This window comes from Nerophis ophidion, linkage group LG10 (genome assembly GCF_033978795.1).
Source record: "Nerophis ophidion isolate RoL-2023_Sa linkage group LG10, RoL_Noph_v1.0, whole genome shotgun sequence".
In the NCBI taxonomy this organism is placed as follows: Eukaryota; Metazoa; Chordata; class Actinopteri; order Syngnathiformes; family Syngnathidae; genus Nerophis; species Nerophis ophidion.
In genome coordinates, this window is record NC_084620.1 from 46,268,328 (window position 1) to 46,284,080 (window position 15,753).

The 15,753-nt window shown below is 40.8% G+C and overlaps 1 protein-coding gene across 1 annotated transcript in view; it reads left to right on the forward strand.

Moving 5' to 3' along the window:
• The window catches only part of zcchc4 (zinc finger, CCHC domain containing 4), a 67,016-nt gene that overhangs the window by 10,242 nt on the left and 41,021 nt on the right, over nucleotides 1–15,753 (forward strand). Inside the window, exons 4-5 of the mRNA XM_061913925.1 lie at nucleotides 855–1,127; nucleotides 2,225–2,308. Of these exons, the coding sequence (XP_061769909.1) occupies nucleotides 855–1,127; nucleotides 2,225–2,308 (357 nt within the window). The remainder of the gene's footprint in view (nucleotides 1–854; nucleotides 1,128–2,224; nucleotides 2,309–15,753) is intronic.

Sequence of the window (15,753 nt, forward strand, 5' to 3'; positions counted from 1 at the left end):
CTTAATTATATCTGTCAGAAGACTAGCTATCAAAACTGTGGTGGGTTTACATAATTAACACACAGAACTTTAGTTATTAGAGGGTTCCGGTCGGACAGTTTTTCACGGGACACATTTCCGGCGGTGATGTTATATTATTGAGCCACGGATGAGAAGATACTGTTCCGTTATTGATTTACGTCATACTTGCCAACCCTCCCGAGACAGTGACAGGTGCGTAGATGGCCCAGGTGGGCCATGTTATCTAATCACCTGTCACATTTATTAGCAGCAGCCGTGATGAGACGAGTAGTTGGAGTTAGAGGTGCTGCTGAGCAGACACAGAAGGAAGAGACTTTGTGTTGAAAAGCAGAAAGACTTGCACTATTTATGAAAATAAAACTGTTATACCCAGAATTTTATCTATCTATCTATCTATCTATCTATCTATCTATCTATCTATCTATCTATCTATCTATCTATCTATCTATCTATCTATCTGGCAGTGTGTGGTGGTCTGAAGAACCCACAATAGGGCACCCTCTACAATATTTTTCGGTGGTCCTCTAGGGGGCGCTCACGGCCCAACAATGAGTAATTGTTAAGAAACACTGATGTATACCACAAGGAACTGTTGTAAATGTAGTTAAAATCCTAATATGACCCCTTTTTAAAGTGCATGCAAGCGAAACTAGATATAGTAAAAGGGTAATGATCTTTATTACCCAGGTTCATTTGCATAAGTACATGAACCGCTTGTATCGGAGATTTCAGATGCAAGCCGTTATAATCAGATACTTGTTTTTTGCTGCTATCAGACCAATATTAATATGGAATTGGTACACTCCTAATATTCATATTTACCATTCTTTCAGGTTCAGACAGTTTATATCCCTCCCGATGGACCAAAAGAAGTTCTGTGGGGATTGTCAGACACTCCTCCTCCCTCAGGAACACTCGGCACATGCCTGCCACTCTTGCTCGTCCGTCTCTGTCTCCGAGCTGCGGAGGCCGAGCATGCTTCTACGGCCTCTCGTTGACAAGAAGAGCAACGCCCAGTATCTCTTCACAGAGCGCACCTCCCGCTTCTTGCTGGAAACCCTGCTTGGTATGGGGTACCACAAGGTGCTTTGTGTGGGCACTCCAAGGTGAGCCCAAAAAGGTACAAAACCCAAAACCAGTGAAATTGGCACATTGTGTAATTTGTATATAAAAACTGAATACAATAATTTGCAAATAATTTTCAATATATTAATTTGAATAGACTGCAAAGGTAACAAGATATTTAATGTTCCAACTGAGAAAAGTGTTGTTTTTTTTTGCAAATAATCATTGACTTAACATTTAATGGCAGCAACATGTTGCAAAAAAGTTGGCACAGGGGCATTTTTACCACTGTGTTACATGGCCTTTCCTTTAAACAACACTCAGTAAATGTTTGGGAACTGAGGAGACCAATTTTTGAAGCTTTTCAGGTAGAATTCTTTCTCATTCTTGCTTGATGTACAGCTTAAGTTGTTCAACAGTCCAGGGTATCCGTTGTGGTATTTTAGGCTTCATAACTCAACACATATTTTCAATGGGAGACAGGTCTGGAATACAAGCAGGCCAGTCTGGTACCCACACTCTTTTACTATGAAGCCACACTGTTGTAACACGTGGCTTGCTGAAATAAGCAGGGGCGTCCATGAAAACGTTGCCTGGATGGCAACATGTATTGCTCCAAAACCTGGATGTACTTTTCAGCATTAATGTTGCCTTCACAGATGTATAAGTTACCCATGGCTTGGGCACTAATACACCCCCATACCATCACAGATGCTGGCTTTCAAACTTTTTTGCCTTTAACAATCCGCGTGGTTCTTTTCCTCTTTGTTTCAGATGACACAACGTCCACAGTTTCCAAAAACAATTTGAAATGTGGACTCGTCAGAACACAGAACGCTTTTCCGCTTTGCATCAGTCCATCTTGGGCCCAGCCAAACCGGCGGCGTTTCTGGGTGTTGTTGATAAATTACTTTTGCCTGCACTTACAGATGTAGCGAAGAACTGTATTTACTGACAGTGGTTTTTTGAAGTGTTCCTGAGCACATTGATGTCGAGTAGAATATAGGTTGAAAAGAATTAGAAAATTCCATTTTATATTACGATTTACACAATGTGCCAACTTCACTGGTTTTGGGTTTTGTAGATAATTTTTGTCTTAAACGCAACATTAAAAATGGTGTTTTGTTTTCTTTTGCAGCCTACACGAGTTGATAAAACTTGAAAAACTGGAAACCCCTGAATCTACGCCAATGAAGAGCCTTCTTCTGGATATCGACTTCAGGTTGGCCTAAAATATATCAAAAGAATGCCATATACTGGATGAAATAATGTAATATGAAGAAGTTCCGTTTCTTCAAGAAGTGGGGAAGGGTGCAAACTTTATGCTACATAAGAGGTTTGGTGATAACATTACCTTCACAACTTAATGGCGTAATCATGGTAGGTTAGCCTCTTACCTTAAGAAAAACAAAGCCAACTGGTGGACAGTCTGTTTCAAAATGTGTAGCGAATCATGCAATTAAAAAAAACAACAACTGGCGAGCGTATATACCGGACAGTCTGCAGAAATGGTATCATGTCCATGAAGAAGAGGTTTGGTCTTCATTACGCCATGAAAAACATCAAATGTGAAAGTATCAGCCTGCGCCTCGTCTCTCAGATGTAGAGAGGATCAAAAGCAGCCTTATTTTTCTCACTTTTATAACATTGTTTAAAACTTAATTTTGTGTAATTAGGTACTATGGAAGTATTATTGTAGCAAAATTATTTGCAAACCCGTATCTCAGTCTGTGCGTGTGTAATCAGATCTGTGTATGCGTGTTTTAAGTTGTCTGCGTGTACAAACCCGCTTTCCATATGAGTTGGGAAATTGTGTTGGATGTAAATATAAACAGAATAGAATGATTTGCAAATCCTTTTCAACCCATATTCAATTGAATGCACGACAAAGACAAGATATTTGATGTTCAAACTCATAAACATTATTTTTTTTTTGCAAATAATAATTAACTTAGAATTTCATGGCTGCAACACGTGCCAAATTAGTTGGTAAAGGGCATGTTCACCACTGTGTTACAGTCCCTTTTCTTTTAACAACACTCTATAAACGTTTGGGAACTGAGGAAACTAATTGTTGAAGCTTTGAAAGTGGAATTCTTTCCCATTCTTGTTTTATGTAGAGCTTCAGTCGTTCAACAGTCCGGGGGCTCCGCTGTCGTATTTTAGGCTTCATAATGCGCCACACATTTTCGATGGGAGACAGGTCTGGACTTCAGGCGGGCCAGGAAAGTACCCACACTCTTTTTTTACGAAGCTACGCTGTTGTAAATGGGTTGTACTTTATAGCGCTTTTCTACCTTCAAGGTACTCAAAGCGCTTTGACACTACTACCACATTTAACCATTCACACACACATTCACACACTGATGGAGGGAGCTGCCATGCAAGGCACTAACCAGCACCCATCAGGAGCAAGGGTGAAGTGTCTTGCTCAGGACACAACGGACGTGACGAGGTTGGTACTAGGTGGGGCTTGAACCAGGGACCCTCGGGTTGCGCACGGCCACTCTCCCACTGCGCCACTTGTCTTGTTGAAATAAGCAGAGACGTCCATGATAATGTTGCTTGAATGACAACATATGTTGCTCCAAAACCTGTATGGACCATTCAGCATTAATGGTGCCTTCACAGATGTGTAAGTTACCCATGCCTTGGGCACTAATACACCCCCATACCATCACAGATGCTGGCTTTTGAACTTTGCGCCTATAACAATCCGAATGGTTATTTTCCTCTTTGTTCTGGAGGACACCACGTCCTCTGTTTCCAAATATAATTTGAAATCTGGACTCGTCAGACCACAGAACACCTTTCCACTTTGCATCAGTCCATCTTAGATGAGCTTGGGCCCAGAGAAGCTGGCGGCGATTCAGGATATTGTTGATAAATGGGTTTGGCTTTGCATAGAAGAGCTTTAACTTGCAATTACAGATGTAGTGACCAACCGTAGTTACTGACAGTGGTTTTATGAAGTGTTCCTGAGCCCATGTGGTTATATCCTTTACACACCGGTGTCGGTTTTTAATGCAGTACCGCCTGAGGTAATATCATCGCTTACGTACAGTGTTCTCCAGATTCTCTGAACTTTTTGATGATTTTACGGATCGTAGATGATAAAATCCCTAAATTCCTTGCAATAGCTCGTTGGGAAATGTTGTTCTAAAACAGTTTGACTATTTGCTTACAAAGTGGTGACCCTCACCCCATCTTTGTTTGTGAATTACTTAGCATTTCATGGAAGCTGCTTTTATACCCAATCATGGCACCCGACTGTTCCCAATTAGCCTCCACACCTGTGGGATGTTCCATATAAGTGTTTGATGAGCATTTCTCAACTTTATCAGTGTTTATTGCCGCCTTTCCAAACTTCTTTGTCACGTGTTGCTGCCATCAAATTCTAAAGTTACTGATTATTTGCAAAAAAAAAATGTTTATCAGTTTGAACATCAAATATGTTGTCTTTGTAGCATATTCAAATGAAAATGGGTTGAAAATGATTTGCAAATCATTGTATTCCGTTTATATTTACATCTAACACAATTTCCCAACTCATATGGAAACGGGGTTTGGTATATATATATATATATATATATATATATATATATTATTTTTTTTCTAACCGGAAAATTTATCCTTGTCTTCTATATAACATGTAATGGTGGTTTGTTGGTCAAAATGTTGCATAGATCTTTTTATATAATTTTTTATTAATTTTATTAAAGCAGCACGGTGTTGCAAGGGTTAGTGATTTTGCCTCACAATACGATGGTCCTGAGTAGTCCTTAGTTAAAGCTTGGGCTCGGGATCTTTCTGTGTGGAGTTTGCATGTCCTCCCCGTGAATGTGTGGGTTCCCTCCCGGTACTCCGGCTTCCTCCCACTTCCAAAGAGATGCACCTGGGGATAGGTTGATTGGCAACAGTAAATTGGCCCTAGTGTGTGAATGTTGTCTTTTTATCTGTGTTGGCCCTGTGACGAGGTAGCAACTTGTCCAGGGTGTAGGCCGCCTTCCGCCCAAATGCAGCTGAGATAGGCTCCAGCTTCGAGGTCGGTAAGCAAAACCGAATTATTCCTTACATTATGCGCACCGGATTATAAGGTACACTGTTGTTTTTTGAGGGGAAAAAATATTTTAAGTGCGTCTTATAGTCTGGAAAATACAGTATGTTGACTTAATTCTGCATATGAAAACAATAAAAAGGCATCATCAATAGAGCCCTGATATTGCAATTCAGCATGGTAACTGGTGGGAGAAAATAAATTATCCGTCTTTACTTGAAACTGAGAATGTGTGTTTATGTGAGTATTAAAGCTCCGTTTACACTGCACACCAAATCTGATTTGTTTGTTGCCCTCAAGTGACACAATTATATATATTTTTTCTTCAAATCTGATATTTTCGTTTAATATTTAGGCCAGGTAATCCGAATCCATGGGAAATCCGATCATTTTAAATGTGACTGTAGTCTAAACGTAAAGAAAACACCAATACCAAATAAATAACTGTATATCCATCCATCCATTTTCTACAGTTTGTCCCTGTATATGCGCCACACATTTTCGATGGGAGAGGTCTGGACTGCAGGCGGGCCAGGAAAGTACCAGCGCTCTTTTCTTACGAAGCCATGCTGTTGTAACACGTGCTGAATGTGGCTTGGCATTGTCTTGTTGAAATAAGCAGGAGCGCCCATGAAAAAGACAGCGCTTAAATGGCAGCATATGTTGTTCCAAAACCTGTATGTACCTTTCAGCATTAATGGTGCCTTCACAGGTGTGTAAGTTACCCATGCCATGGGCACTAATGCACCCCCATACCATCACAGATGCTGGCTTTTGAACTTTGCGTCGATAACAGTCTGGATGGTTCGCTTCCCCTTTGGTCCGGATGACACGATGTCGAATATTTCCAAAAACAATTTCAAATGTGGACTCGTCAGACCACAGAACACTTTTCCATATTGCATCATTCCATCTTAATGATCTTGGGCCCAGAGAAGCTGGTGGCGTTTCTGGATGTTGTAGATAAATGGCTTTCGTTTTGTTTAAATGACTAAATGTCTTGCAATTTCACTTTGAAGAAACGTTATTTTTAAACGCAGTTGTGGACAAAGGGGTGTACCTCGCCCCATCCTTCCTTGTGAAAGACTGAGCATTTTTTGGGAAGCTGTTTTTATCCCTAATCATGGCACCCACCTGTTCTCAATTAGCCTGCACACCTGTGGGATGTTCCAAATAAGTGTTTGATGAGCATTCCTCAACTTTATCAGTATTTATTGGCACCTTTCCCAACTTCTTTGTCACGTGTTGCTGGCATCAAATTCTAAAGTTAATGATTACTTGCAAAAAAAAAAAAAGGTTTTCAGTTTGAACATCAAATATGTTGTCTTTGTAGCATATTCATCTGAATATGGGTTGAACATGATTTGCAAATTATTGTATTCCGTTTATATTTACATCCAACACAATTTCGCAACTCATACGGAAACAGGGTTTGTACATAATTATTCTAACAGTGTCTCATTCAGTCAAGAAAAAATCAAATTCCATTGTGTTTTTTTAAGACGGTCTGTCATAACGTTTTTAGCTTCTAATCATTATTGTGAGGTTTTGTATTAGTGTTCCTATAAATAGATATACCGGGTAAAATAATCGCCCAGGCCTGGTGTAGAAGGATTTGTCTGAAACTCCCCCTTGCCTTTCCTTATACTCACCACAAGTTGGCGCCTTGCAGACACTCACAGTCATGTTGCCGTTGATGCTTAGAACAATAGATTTTTCATTACTTGCTGTAAATATAAGTTCATGTTTTCATCGGCGGTCACTCGAACGAGTACGACAATCCTCCCGGTAGAGGTGTATCCCTTTATGGAGAATGCCTGTGCGTGACTTTGTTTAACCTGAGGAGACTGGTGCACAGACAGTCACCACACCATCCTTGACAGAATCGGGCTCAGGGTCCAGTGGCATGGAGTCCAAGACGACCGTGGACCCTTTTCTGCTGCAGCCTTCTCCCGCCATCACAGCCGTTGTGGTAGTTCTTAAATCTACCGTCTTCCGCCTGCGCCGCCGCTTCACATGTTTTAACAGTAATAGGGTAGCACGGTGCGACAGGGGTTAGTGCTGGTGCCTCCCAATAGGAAGGTCCTGGGTTCGGGATCTTTCTGTGTGGAGTTTTCAGTTGTCTCCCCGTGAGTGCGTGGGTTCCCTCTGGGTACTCAGGCTTCCTCCCACCTCCAAAAACATGCACCTGGGGATAGGTTGATTGGCAACACTAAATGGTCCCTAGTGTGTGAATGTTGTCAATCAATCATCCATCCATGCATCCATCTTCTTCCACTTAATCAATCAATGTTTATTTATATAGCCCTAAATCACAAGTGTCTCAAAGGGCTGAACAAGCCACAATGACATCCTCGGTTCAGATCCCACATCCGGGCAAGGAAAAACTCAACCCAGTGGGATGACAATGAAAAACCTTGGAGAGGACCGCAGATGTGGGTGACACCCCCGACCCCCCTCTAGAGGGACCAGTGCAATGGACGTCGAGTGGATCTAGCATAATATTATGAAAGTGCAGTCCATAGAGGATCTAACATAATAGTGAGAGTCCAGTCCATAGTGGATCGAACATAATATTGTAAGAGTCCAGTCCATAGTGGATCCAACATAATTGTGATAGTCCAGTCCATAGTGCATCGAACGTAATATTGTAAGAGTCCAGTCCATAGTGGATCCAACATAATTGTGAGAGTTCAGTCCATAGTGGAGCGAACATAATATTGTAAGAGTCCAGTCCATAGTGGATCCAACATAATTGTGAGAGTCCTGTCCATAGTGGATCGAACATAATATTGTAAGAGTCCAGTCCATAGTGGATCCAACATAATTGTGAGAGTCCAGTCCACAGTGGATCCAACATAATATTGTGAGAGTCCAGTCCATAGTGGATCCAACATAATTGTGAGAGTTCAGTCCATAGTTGAGCAAACATAATATTGTAAGAGTCCAGTCCATAGTGGATCCAACATAATTGTGAGAGTCCAGTCCATAGTAGGGCTAGCAGGAGACCGTCCAGAACGAATCACCTCACCTTGCAATGTGGAGAAGCAGCGGCTTTACTCTTAATTCCTCTCGAATGACAGCGCTTCTCACAGTCGCTCTATCTCTGAGGGAGGAAACGGGATAATTTTGGCTTCTGTTATTACATGATCACTTATTGTCATAAAAAAATTTGAGATTATGGCTTTTTTGCCGATATTCCGTTATTGTCCAACTCTTAATTACCGATTCCGATATCTACCGATATGTAAAAGCGTGGAATTAACACATTATTATGCCTAATTTTGTCGTGATGCCCCGCTGGATGCATTAATCAATGTAACAAGGTTTTCCAGAATAAATCAACTCATTATAGAAGTCACAGTTTTTTGTGACATTTTTTTTTTAAAGGGGAACATTATCACAATTTCAGAAGGGCTAAAACCAATAAAAATCAGTTCCCAGTGGCTTATTTTAATTTTCGAAGTATTTTTCTAAATTTTCCCCTTCATGGAATATCCTGAAAAAAGGCTTTAAAGTGCCTGATTTTCGCTATCTGTGAAGCCACCCGTCCATTTTCCTGTGACGTCATCTAGTGATACCAATACAAACAGAATGGCGGATCGCACAGCAAGATATAGCGACATTAGCTCGAATTCAGACTCGGATTTCAGCGGCTTAAGCGGTTCAACGGATTACGCATGCAAATAGCTATTGACGCTATTCGGCCATGTCTGCCTTAGCATCGCCGGTAAAATGTGCAGACCAATTGATAGGGACTTCCGCATCTTGTGACACTGGAGCAACTTAAATCTGTCGATTGGTAAGTGTTTGTTTGGCATTACATTTGTGTGGAGGGAAACGCTGGATGCAAATATAGCTACAAATGTACATACAGCTAGCCTAAATAGTATGTCAGCATCGATTAGCTGCCAGTCATGCCGCGACCAAATAGGTCTGATTAGCACATAAGTCAATAACATCAACAAAACTCACCTTTGTGATTTCGTTGACTTTATCGTTGGAAATGCATCTGCAGGATATCCATACATCTCTGTGCCATATCTGCCTTAGCATTGCTGGTAAAATGTGCAGACCAAACGATCGGGACTTTCGCATCTTGTGACACTGGAGCAACTTAAATCCGTCGATTGGTAAGTGTTTGTTTGGCATAAAATGTAGGTGGAGGGAAAGGCTGGATGCAAATATAGCTACAAATGTACATACAGCTAGCCCAAATAGCATGCTAATCAATGCACACTCTATGTAAATCAACTCGAATCTGTCCCTGACCGTGTTGTTACACCCTCCGACAACACACCCACAAGGCATGATGTCTCCAGGGTACGGAAAACTGTCGAAAAAACGGAAAATAACAGAGCTGATTTGACTTGATGGTTATAATGGTGATGTTTTTTGTTTTTTTTTTCCAAGATGGCGCTGCTGTAGTGGCTGCTGTAGGCAGGAGCTCTGTGCTCTTGTGTCATCCTTTTGTGTTTCCCTCTTGTTTTCATGTGTTTTTATATTTTTTTGCATTTTGGTCCGGGACCCTTTGGGACTGTGTGACAAGGGGTGGCACTTTCGTGACCTCTGTGGTGCTTTTTTTTGTGGACTTTTGGATCTGCCTCCCGGGAGCCTTTTGGCCATGGAGACCAGCTGCAGGGTCTCTGCTACACCAGAGTCTGTTTGGAGGGACTGGAGGAGATGCGGATGAGGGGACAGGACTGTGGAGCTAGCACTGAGCTACTGGGACAGAGAGTCTTCGCGGTGTCTTGACTGGGTGAGCAGGTGTCGGACACATCAGTCACCTTGGACGTATCCTCGCTCATCCATGCGGACTGGACACTGGCTGAGAGTGTTGTCGGCCTTCTTGGTTGCCTTGTTGGATCTGCTCCTGTCTCTGGCCATGCTCCGTCCACCCCAGCAGACGATGGCGTGGAACACCGCAGAGGCCACCACAGTGGATATGTTTATTTTACTTTTTATTCATAGCTGTATGCAGAAGTGTCTGGTTGTATCTGCTGCTTTAATGTCTATAATGTCCTATGTGCTCTTTGATGTTTGATGTTTCCCTCTTACACACATGGAAGAGGGATGTGTACTATGGCTATGAGTTGTTGTTGTTTATTTATTTATTTATTTTTTTTTTTTTTTTCCCCTTGGCCTCAGTCTGCACCCCCATTCCAGGGCCTAGGCTAAGACCGATTTTTAAATTTTATTTTACACACACACACACCCCCCTTGTTTACCTGTATGTCATCTTTTTTGTAAGGGGCGCTGGAAGCCGGCAGACCCGTCAGCGATCCTGTTCTGTCTCCCTGTAATGTTTGTCTGATCTTGAATGGGATTGTGCTGAAAACTGTAATTTTCCTGAAGGAACGCTCCTGACGGAATAAATAAAGTACTATCTAATCTAATCTAATGTGTTTGAGAAAATGGCGGATTGAATACCTAGGTGACGTAACGTTGTGACGCCATCGCTCTGAGAGCAAATAATAGAAAGGCGTTTAAAATTCACCCATTTAGAGTTCGGAAATCGGTTAAAAAAATATATGGTCTTTTTTTCTGCAACATCAAGGTATATATTGACGCTTACATAGGTCTGGTGATAATGTTCCCTTTTAACATGCCTCAAAACTACAGCATGGAATGAGGAGGTTGAGGTGGTTGGGGTTGAGTAGCGGGGGGATGGGGGGGCTGTAAATTGTAGCGTCCCGGAAGAGTTAGTGCTGCAAGGGGTTTTGGGTATTTGTTCTGTTGTGTTTATGTTGTGTTACGGTGCAGATGTTCTCCTGAAATGTGTTTGTCATTCTTGTTTGGTGTGGTTTCACAGTGTAGCGCATATTTGTAACAGTGTTAAAGTTGTTTATACGGCCACCCTCAGTGTGTCCTGTATGGCTGTTGACCAAGTATGCTTTGTATTCACTTGCATGTGTGAAAAGCGGTAGATATAATGTGACTGAGCCGTCACGCAAAGGCAGTGCCTTTAAGGATGATTGGCGCTCTCCCTACGTCCGTGTACACAGCGGCGTTTTAAAAAGTCATAAATTTTACTTTTTGAAACCAATACCGATAATTATGAAGCTGATACACTGCAAAAACTGAAATTTAAGTAAGATGAAATATCTCAAATAAGGATGATTTTTGTTTTTTTGCTGTCTGATAAGATAATTCTTCTCACTAAGCAGATTTTATGTTAGTGTTTTACTTGTTTTAAGGGTTTTATTCCTAAATGATCTCAGTAAGATAATACAGCTTGTTTGATTTGATGACTTATATTGAGTAAAACATACTTGAAACTAGAATATCAACTGTTGGAAAGCTGTGTCATCAACACTCACAAGTATAAAACTACTTTTTTAAATTATTAAGTTCTTATTTCAAAAATAACATGACTTTGACACAATTGTCTCATAATTAAAACAGATGACAGCCACATTAGACTTTGCTGTTTTTTTTTAATGAAACAATAGAAAATATGTACACCGATAGTAGTACAGTTGTTATTAGTGAGAATATACTTATTTTAAGGTATTTTTCTAGTGTGTGAATGTGAGTGTGAATGTTGTCTGTCTATCTGTGTTGGCCCTGCGATAAGGTGGCGACTTGTCCAGGGTGTACCCCGCCTTCCGCCCGATTGTAGCTGAGATAGGTGCCAGCGCCCCCCGCGACCCCAAAAGGGAATAAGCGGTAGAAAATGGATGGATGGAAGGTATTTTTGGGTTCATTGAGGTTAGCTAGCTTTACTTGTTTTGGAAAGCCTAGACAAGCCAAACTGTCTTGTTCTATTGGCAGATATTTATGCTGAGTTCAAATAAAATACCCTTAATTTTTGTATTTTTTTTCCTTGTTTTTGAACACTGACTTTTTGCAGTGTACCGATAATTTTGTTATTACACTTTAAAGCATTTATCGGCCGATAATATCGGCAGTCCGATATTATCGGACATCCCTAAAGAAAAATACTTCTGACAACTAAGTTACTGCTAAACTTTTGTTTACAGCAAGTGATGAAAAGTCCATTGTTCATGGCTTTAAAGGCCTACTGAAACCCACTACTACCGACCACGCAGTCTGATAGTTTATATATCAATGATGAAATATTAACATTGCAACACATGCCAATACGGCCTTTTTAGTTTACTAAATTGCAATTTTAAATTTCCCGGGAGTTTCTTGTTGAAAACGTCGCGGAATGATGACGAGTACGCGTGACGTCACGGACTGTAAGGAAATATTAGCTAAAAGTCGTGTGCTTTAACCGCATAATTACACAATATTTTGGACATCTGTGTTGCTGAATCTTTTGCAGTTTGTTCAATTAATAGCGGAGAAGTCAAAGTAGAAAGATGGAGTTGGGAAGCTTTAGCCTTTGCCACACAAACACACGGTGATTCCTTGTTTAAAATTCCCGGAGGTGAAGCTTTCCTATGGATCAGAGCGATCAAGCGAACATAGATCCCGACTAAATGTCAACCAGCAGTTTTCGATGAGAAAATTGTGGTAAAAAGTCGCCACTTACCGGAGATCAGCTGAGCTTGTGCCGTCCATACAGCTGCCGTCGACTTCCCTCAGACACTGGCTTTAAGACACCCTTACAACTATCAGGTACTAATAAACGCACTAAAATACTAGCAACACAATAGAAAGATAAGGGATTTCCCAGAATTATCCTAGTAAATGTGTCTAAAAACATCTAAATACGTCCCAATGCAATCGCGTTTTTATTTTTTTTTACTTGATTTTATTTTTTATTTTTTTCTAGCCCTTCGCTATCAATATCCTTGAACACAAATCTTTCATCCTCGCTCAAATTAATGGGGAAATTGTTGTTTTCTCGGTCCGAATAGCACTTTTTGTTGGAGGCTCCCATTAAAAACAATGTGAGGATGTGAGGAGCCCTCACACGGGTGATGTCATTGTCTGCGACTTCCGGTACAGGCAAGGCTTTTCTATTAGTGATCAAAAGTTGCGAACTTTATCGTCGATGTTCTCTACTAAATCCTTTCAGCAAAAATATGGCAATATCGCGAAATGATCAAGTATGACACATAGAATGGACCTGCTATCCCCGTTTAAATAGGAAAATCTCATTTCAGTAGGCCTTTAACGCCAATACTGCAAGTCGCTTACTTGTGGTGAGTATAAGGATTGGCAAGGGGGAGCTCCAGACATGTCCTTTTTACACGTTTAATTCGCTGTACAGACAAACGAGTCATACAAGTGTCGGAAAAGTTACGTGTTAAAAGACAGTCAATAGCGGGTTCCTGCTTAACAAGCATCTAAATACGCGCACACACATTATTTTACACACTGACAAATCCTTTGGACTGACAACTTAAAACAGACAACTGATTACACACACACGCACAGATTGCGTTTGCAAATACTTTTGCTACAAAAATACTTCCATAGGGAACCTTATATATATTGGTTTCCTCGAAAAAAAAACTTATTCGGCCCCATTTGCTATATCATTAAAACTAGAGTTGTCCGATAATATCGGACTGCCAATAAATGCTTTAAATCGTAATATCGGAAATTATCGGTTTCAAAAAGTACAATTTATGACTTTTTAAAACGCCGCTGTTTTCTGGAGTGGTATAGAAGCAGTTGCGTCTCCCAGTCAGCAGCCTTTCCCCCCTCCCCTCTCTCCTCTCCCACACAGCACAGGAGTTGCAACACGACCGCAGCATGAGAAGTTTACTGGCGATGCTTGATGACCTCATCAAACTGCCGCGAGCGGACCATATTAACAACAAGAGTGTGTTGGTGCCGTTGCTTTAGTCGTGGCTAACAAGCGAGCTCGCTCGGTGACTGACTAACAAAATGGTTTGGGATTATTTTAAAGTGTTCTCTGACGGATAAAAAAACTGGCAATTTGTAATGACTGCAAAAAGTTGGTTATGCGAGGAGGAACCAAGACGTCTTCCTTTAATACGAGCAACTTGATCTCCCACCTCTTCAAGAATCATAAGGAGATACCCGATGAATACAAGCGGAAAATGGATGAAAAGCAAACAGAAAAAAAGTAGTACCACACAATTGTCGCTTAAAGACTCCGCTGAGAAAAAACAAAAATACAACAAAAACCACCCCAAGGCAAAAGCTCACGTTGTGGTCAGGGACAACGCAGTATGGCAAAAGCTGCGGTGGCTAGTCTGCCCTGCATGGTGCATACAGTACTTTGCAGTTTGCAATGAACAGAGGTGCCCTGTCTCCATGCAGCATTTCAGAAGCTCTGACTGACTGCTAGGCCACTTCAAGCACTCACCACTAGCTTGCAGCACATTTGTGTTACTCGTACAGATACGTTAGAGCAGGGCAGATTGAGCCCAGTTTATAATTCCCTGTTATACAGTATACCAGGCAGTCTTGTACTAAAGGAGGAGTATGTTATTGTTTACTTTATTAGTCGACTATACAGGACTGTCTCAGAAAATTTGAATATTGTGATAAAGTCCTGTATTTTCTGTAATGGAACTAAAAACATGAAAATGTCATACATTCTGGATTCATTTCACATCAACTGAAATATTGCGAGCCTTTTATTTTAATTTTGCTGACTATGGCATACAGCTTAAGAAAACTCAAAAATCCTATCTCAAAAAATTAGAATATTTCCTCGGACCAAGTAAAAAAAAAGATTGATAACTGCAAAACAAAATCAAATATTTGAAAATGTCAATTAATGCACTCAGTACTTGGTTGGGAATCCTTTTGCACGGATTACTGCATCAATGTGGGGCTGCATGGAGGCAATCAGCCTGTAGCATTGCTGAGGTGTTATGGATGCCCAGGATGCTTCAATAGTGGCATTTAGCTCATTTGCATTATTGGGTCTGGTGTCTTTCAGCTTCTTCTTCACAATACCCCACAAATTCTCCATGGGGTTCAGGTCAGGGGAGTTGGCAGGTCAATTGAGGACAGTAATGCCATGGCCAGTACACCCATTACTGGTGGTTTTGGCACTGTGGGTAGGTGCCAGATCGTGCTGGAAAATGAAATCGTCATCTCTATAGAGCTTCTCTTTTTTCCATAACTTGTGTTGATTTATTTTGGAAAATCTTGTTACATTGTTTAATGCATCCAGCGGGGCATCACAACAAAATTAAGCATAATAATGTGTTAATTCCACAACTGTTTATATCGGTATTGGTTGATATCGGAATCGGTAATTAAGAGTTGGACAATATCGGATATCGGCAAAAAAGCCATTTTTGGACACCTCTAAATAAAACCACTGATGTATATTCAACTGCCATTGTACTTAGACCTCGCATTTCAAAATATAAGACAGTTCCAGGGGGGGAAAAAGAGCCCACCCGGATGATTAGAAAAAAGGTCTGCCAACCCAGTCAACATTGTATCGTCAAACAGTAGTACATTTGTGCATGAGAAAATCTTTGACCCTCAAAAAGTTTTTATCATACGGAACCATGATTACAGCCTACCATTACACCCCCGAGTAGACAGGTGTGATTGTAACACAGAAATGTGAAATACTGTGGAATGATTGTATTAATGTATTTTTTTATATTGGTTTTATATTTTTTGTTTTTTTGTTTTTTGTTTTTATTCAGTCATTGGTGGAGCATAATATTGTTTTTTTAATATTGTTTTTAACATGG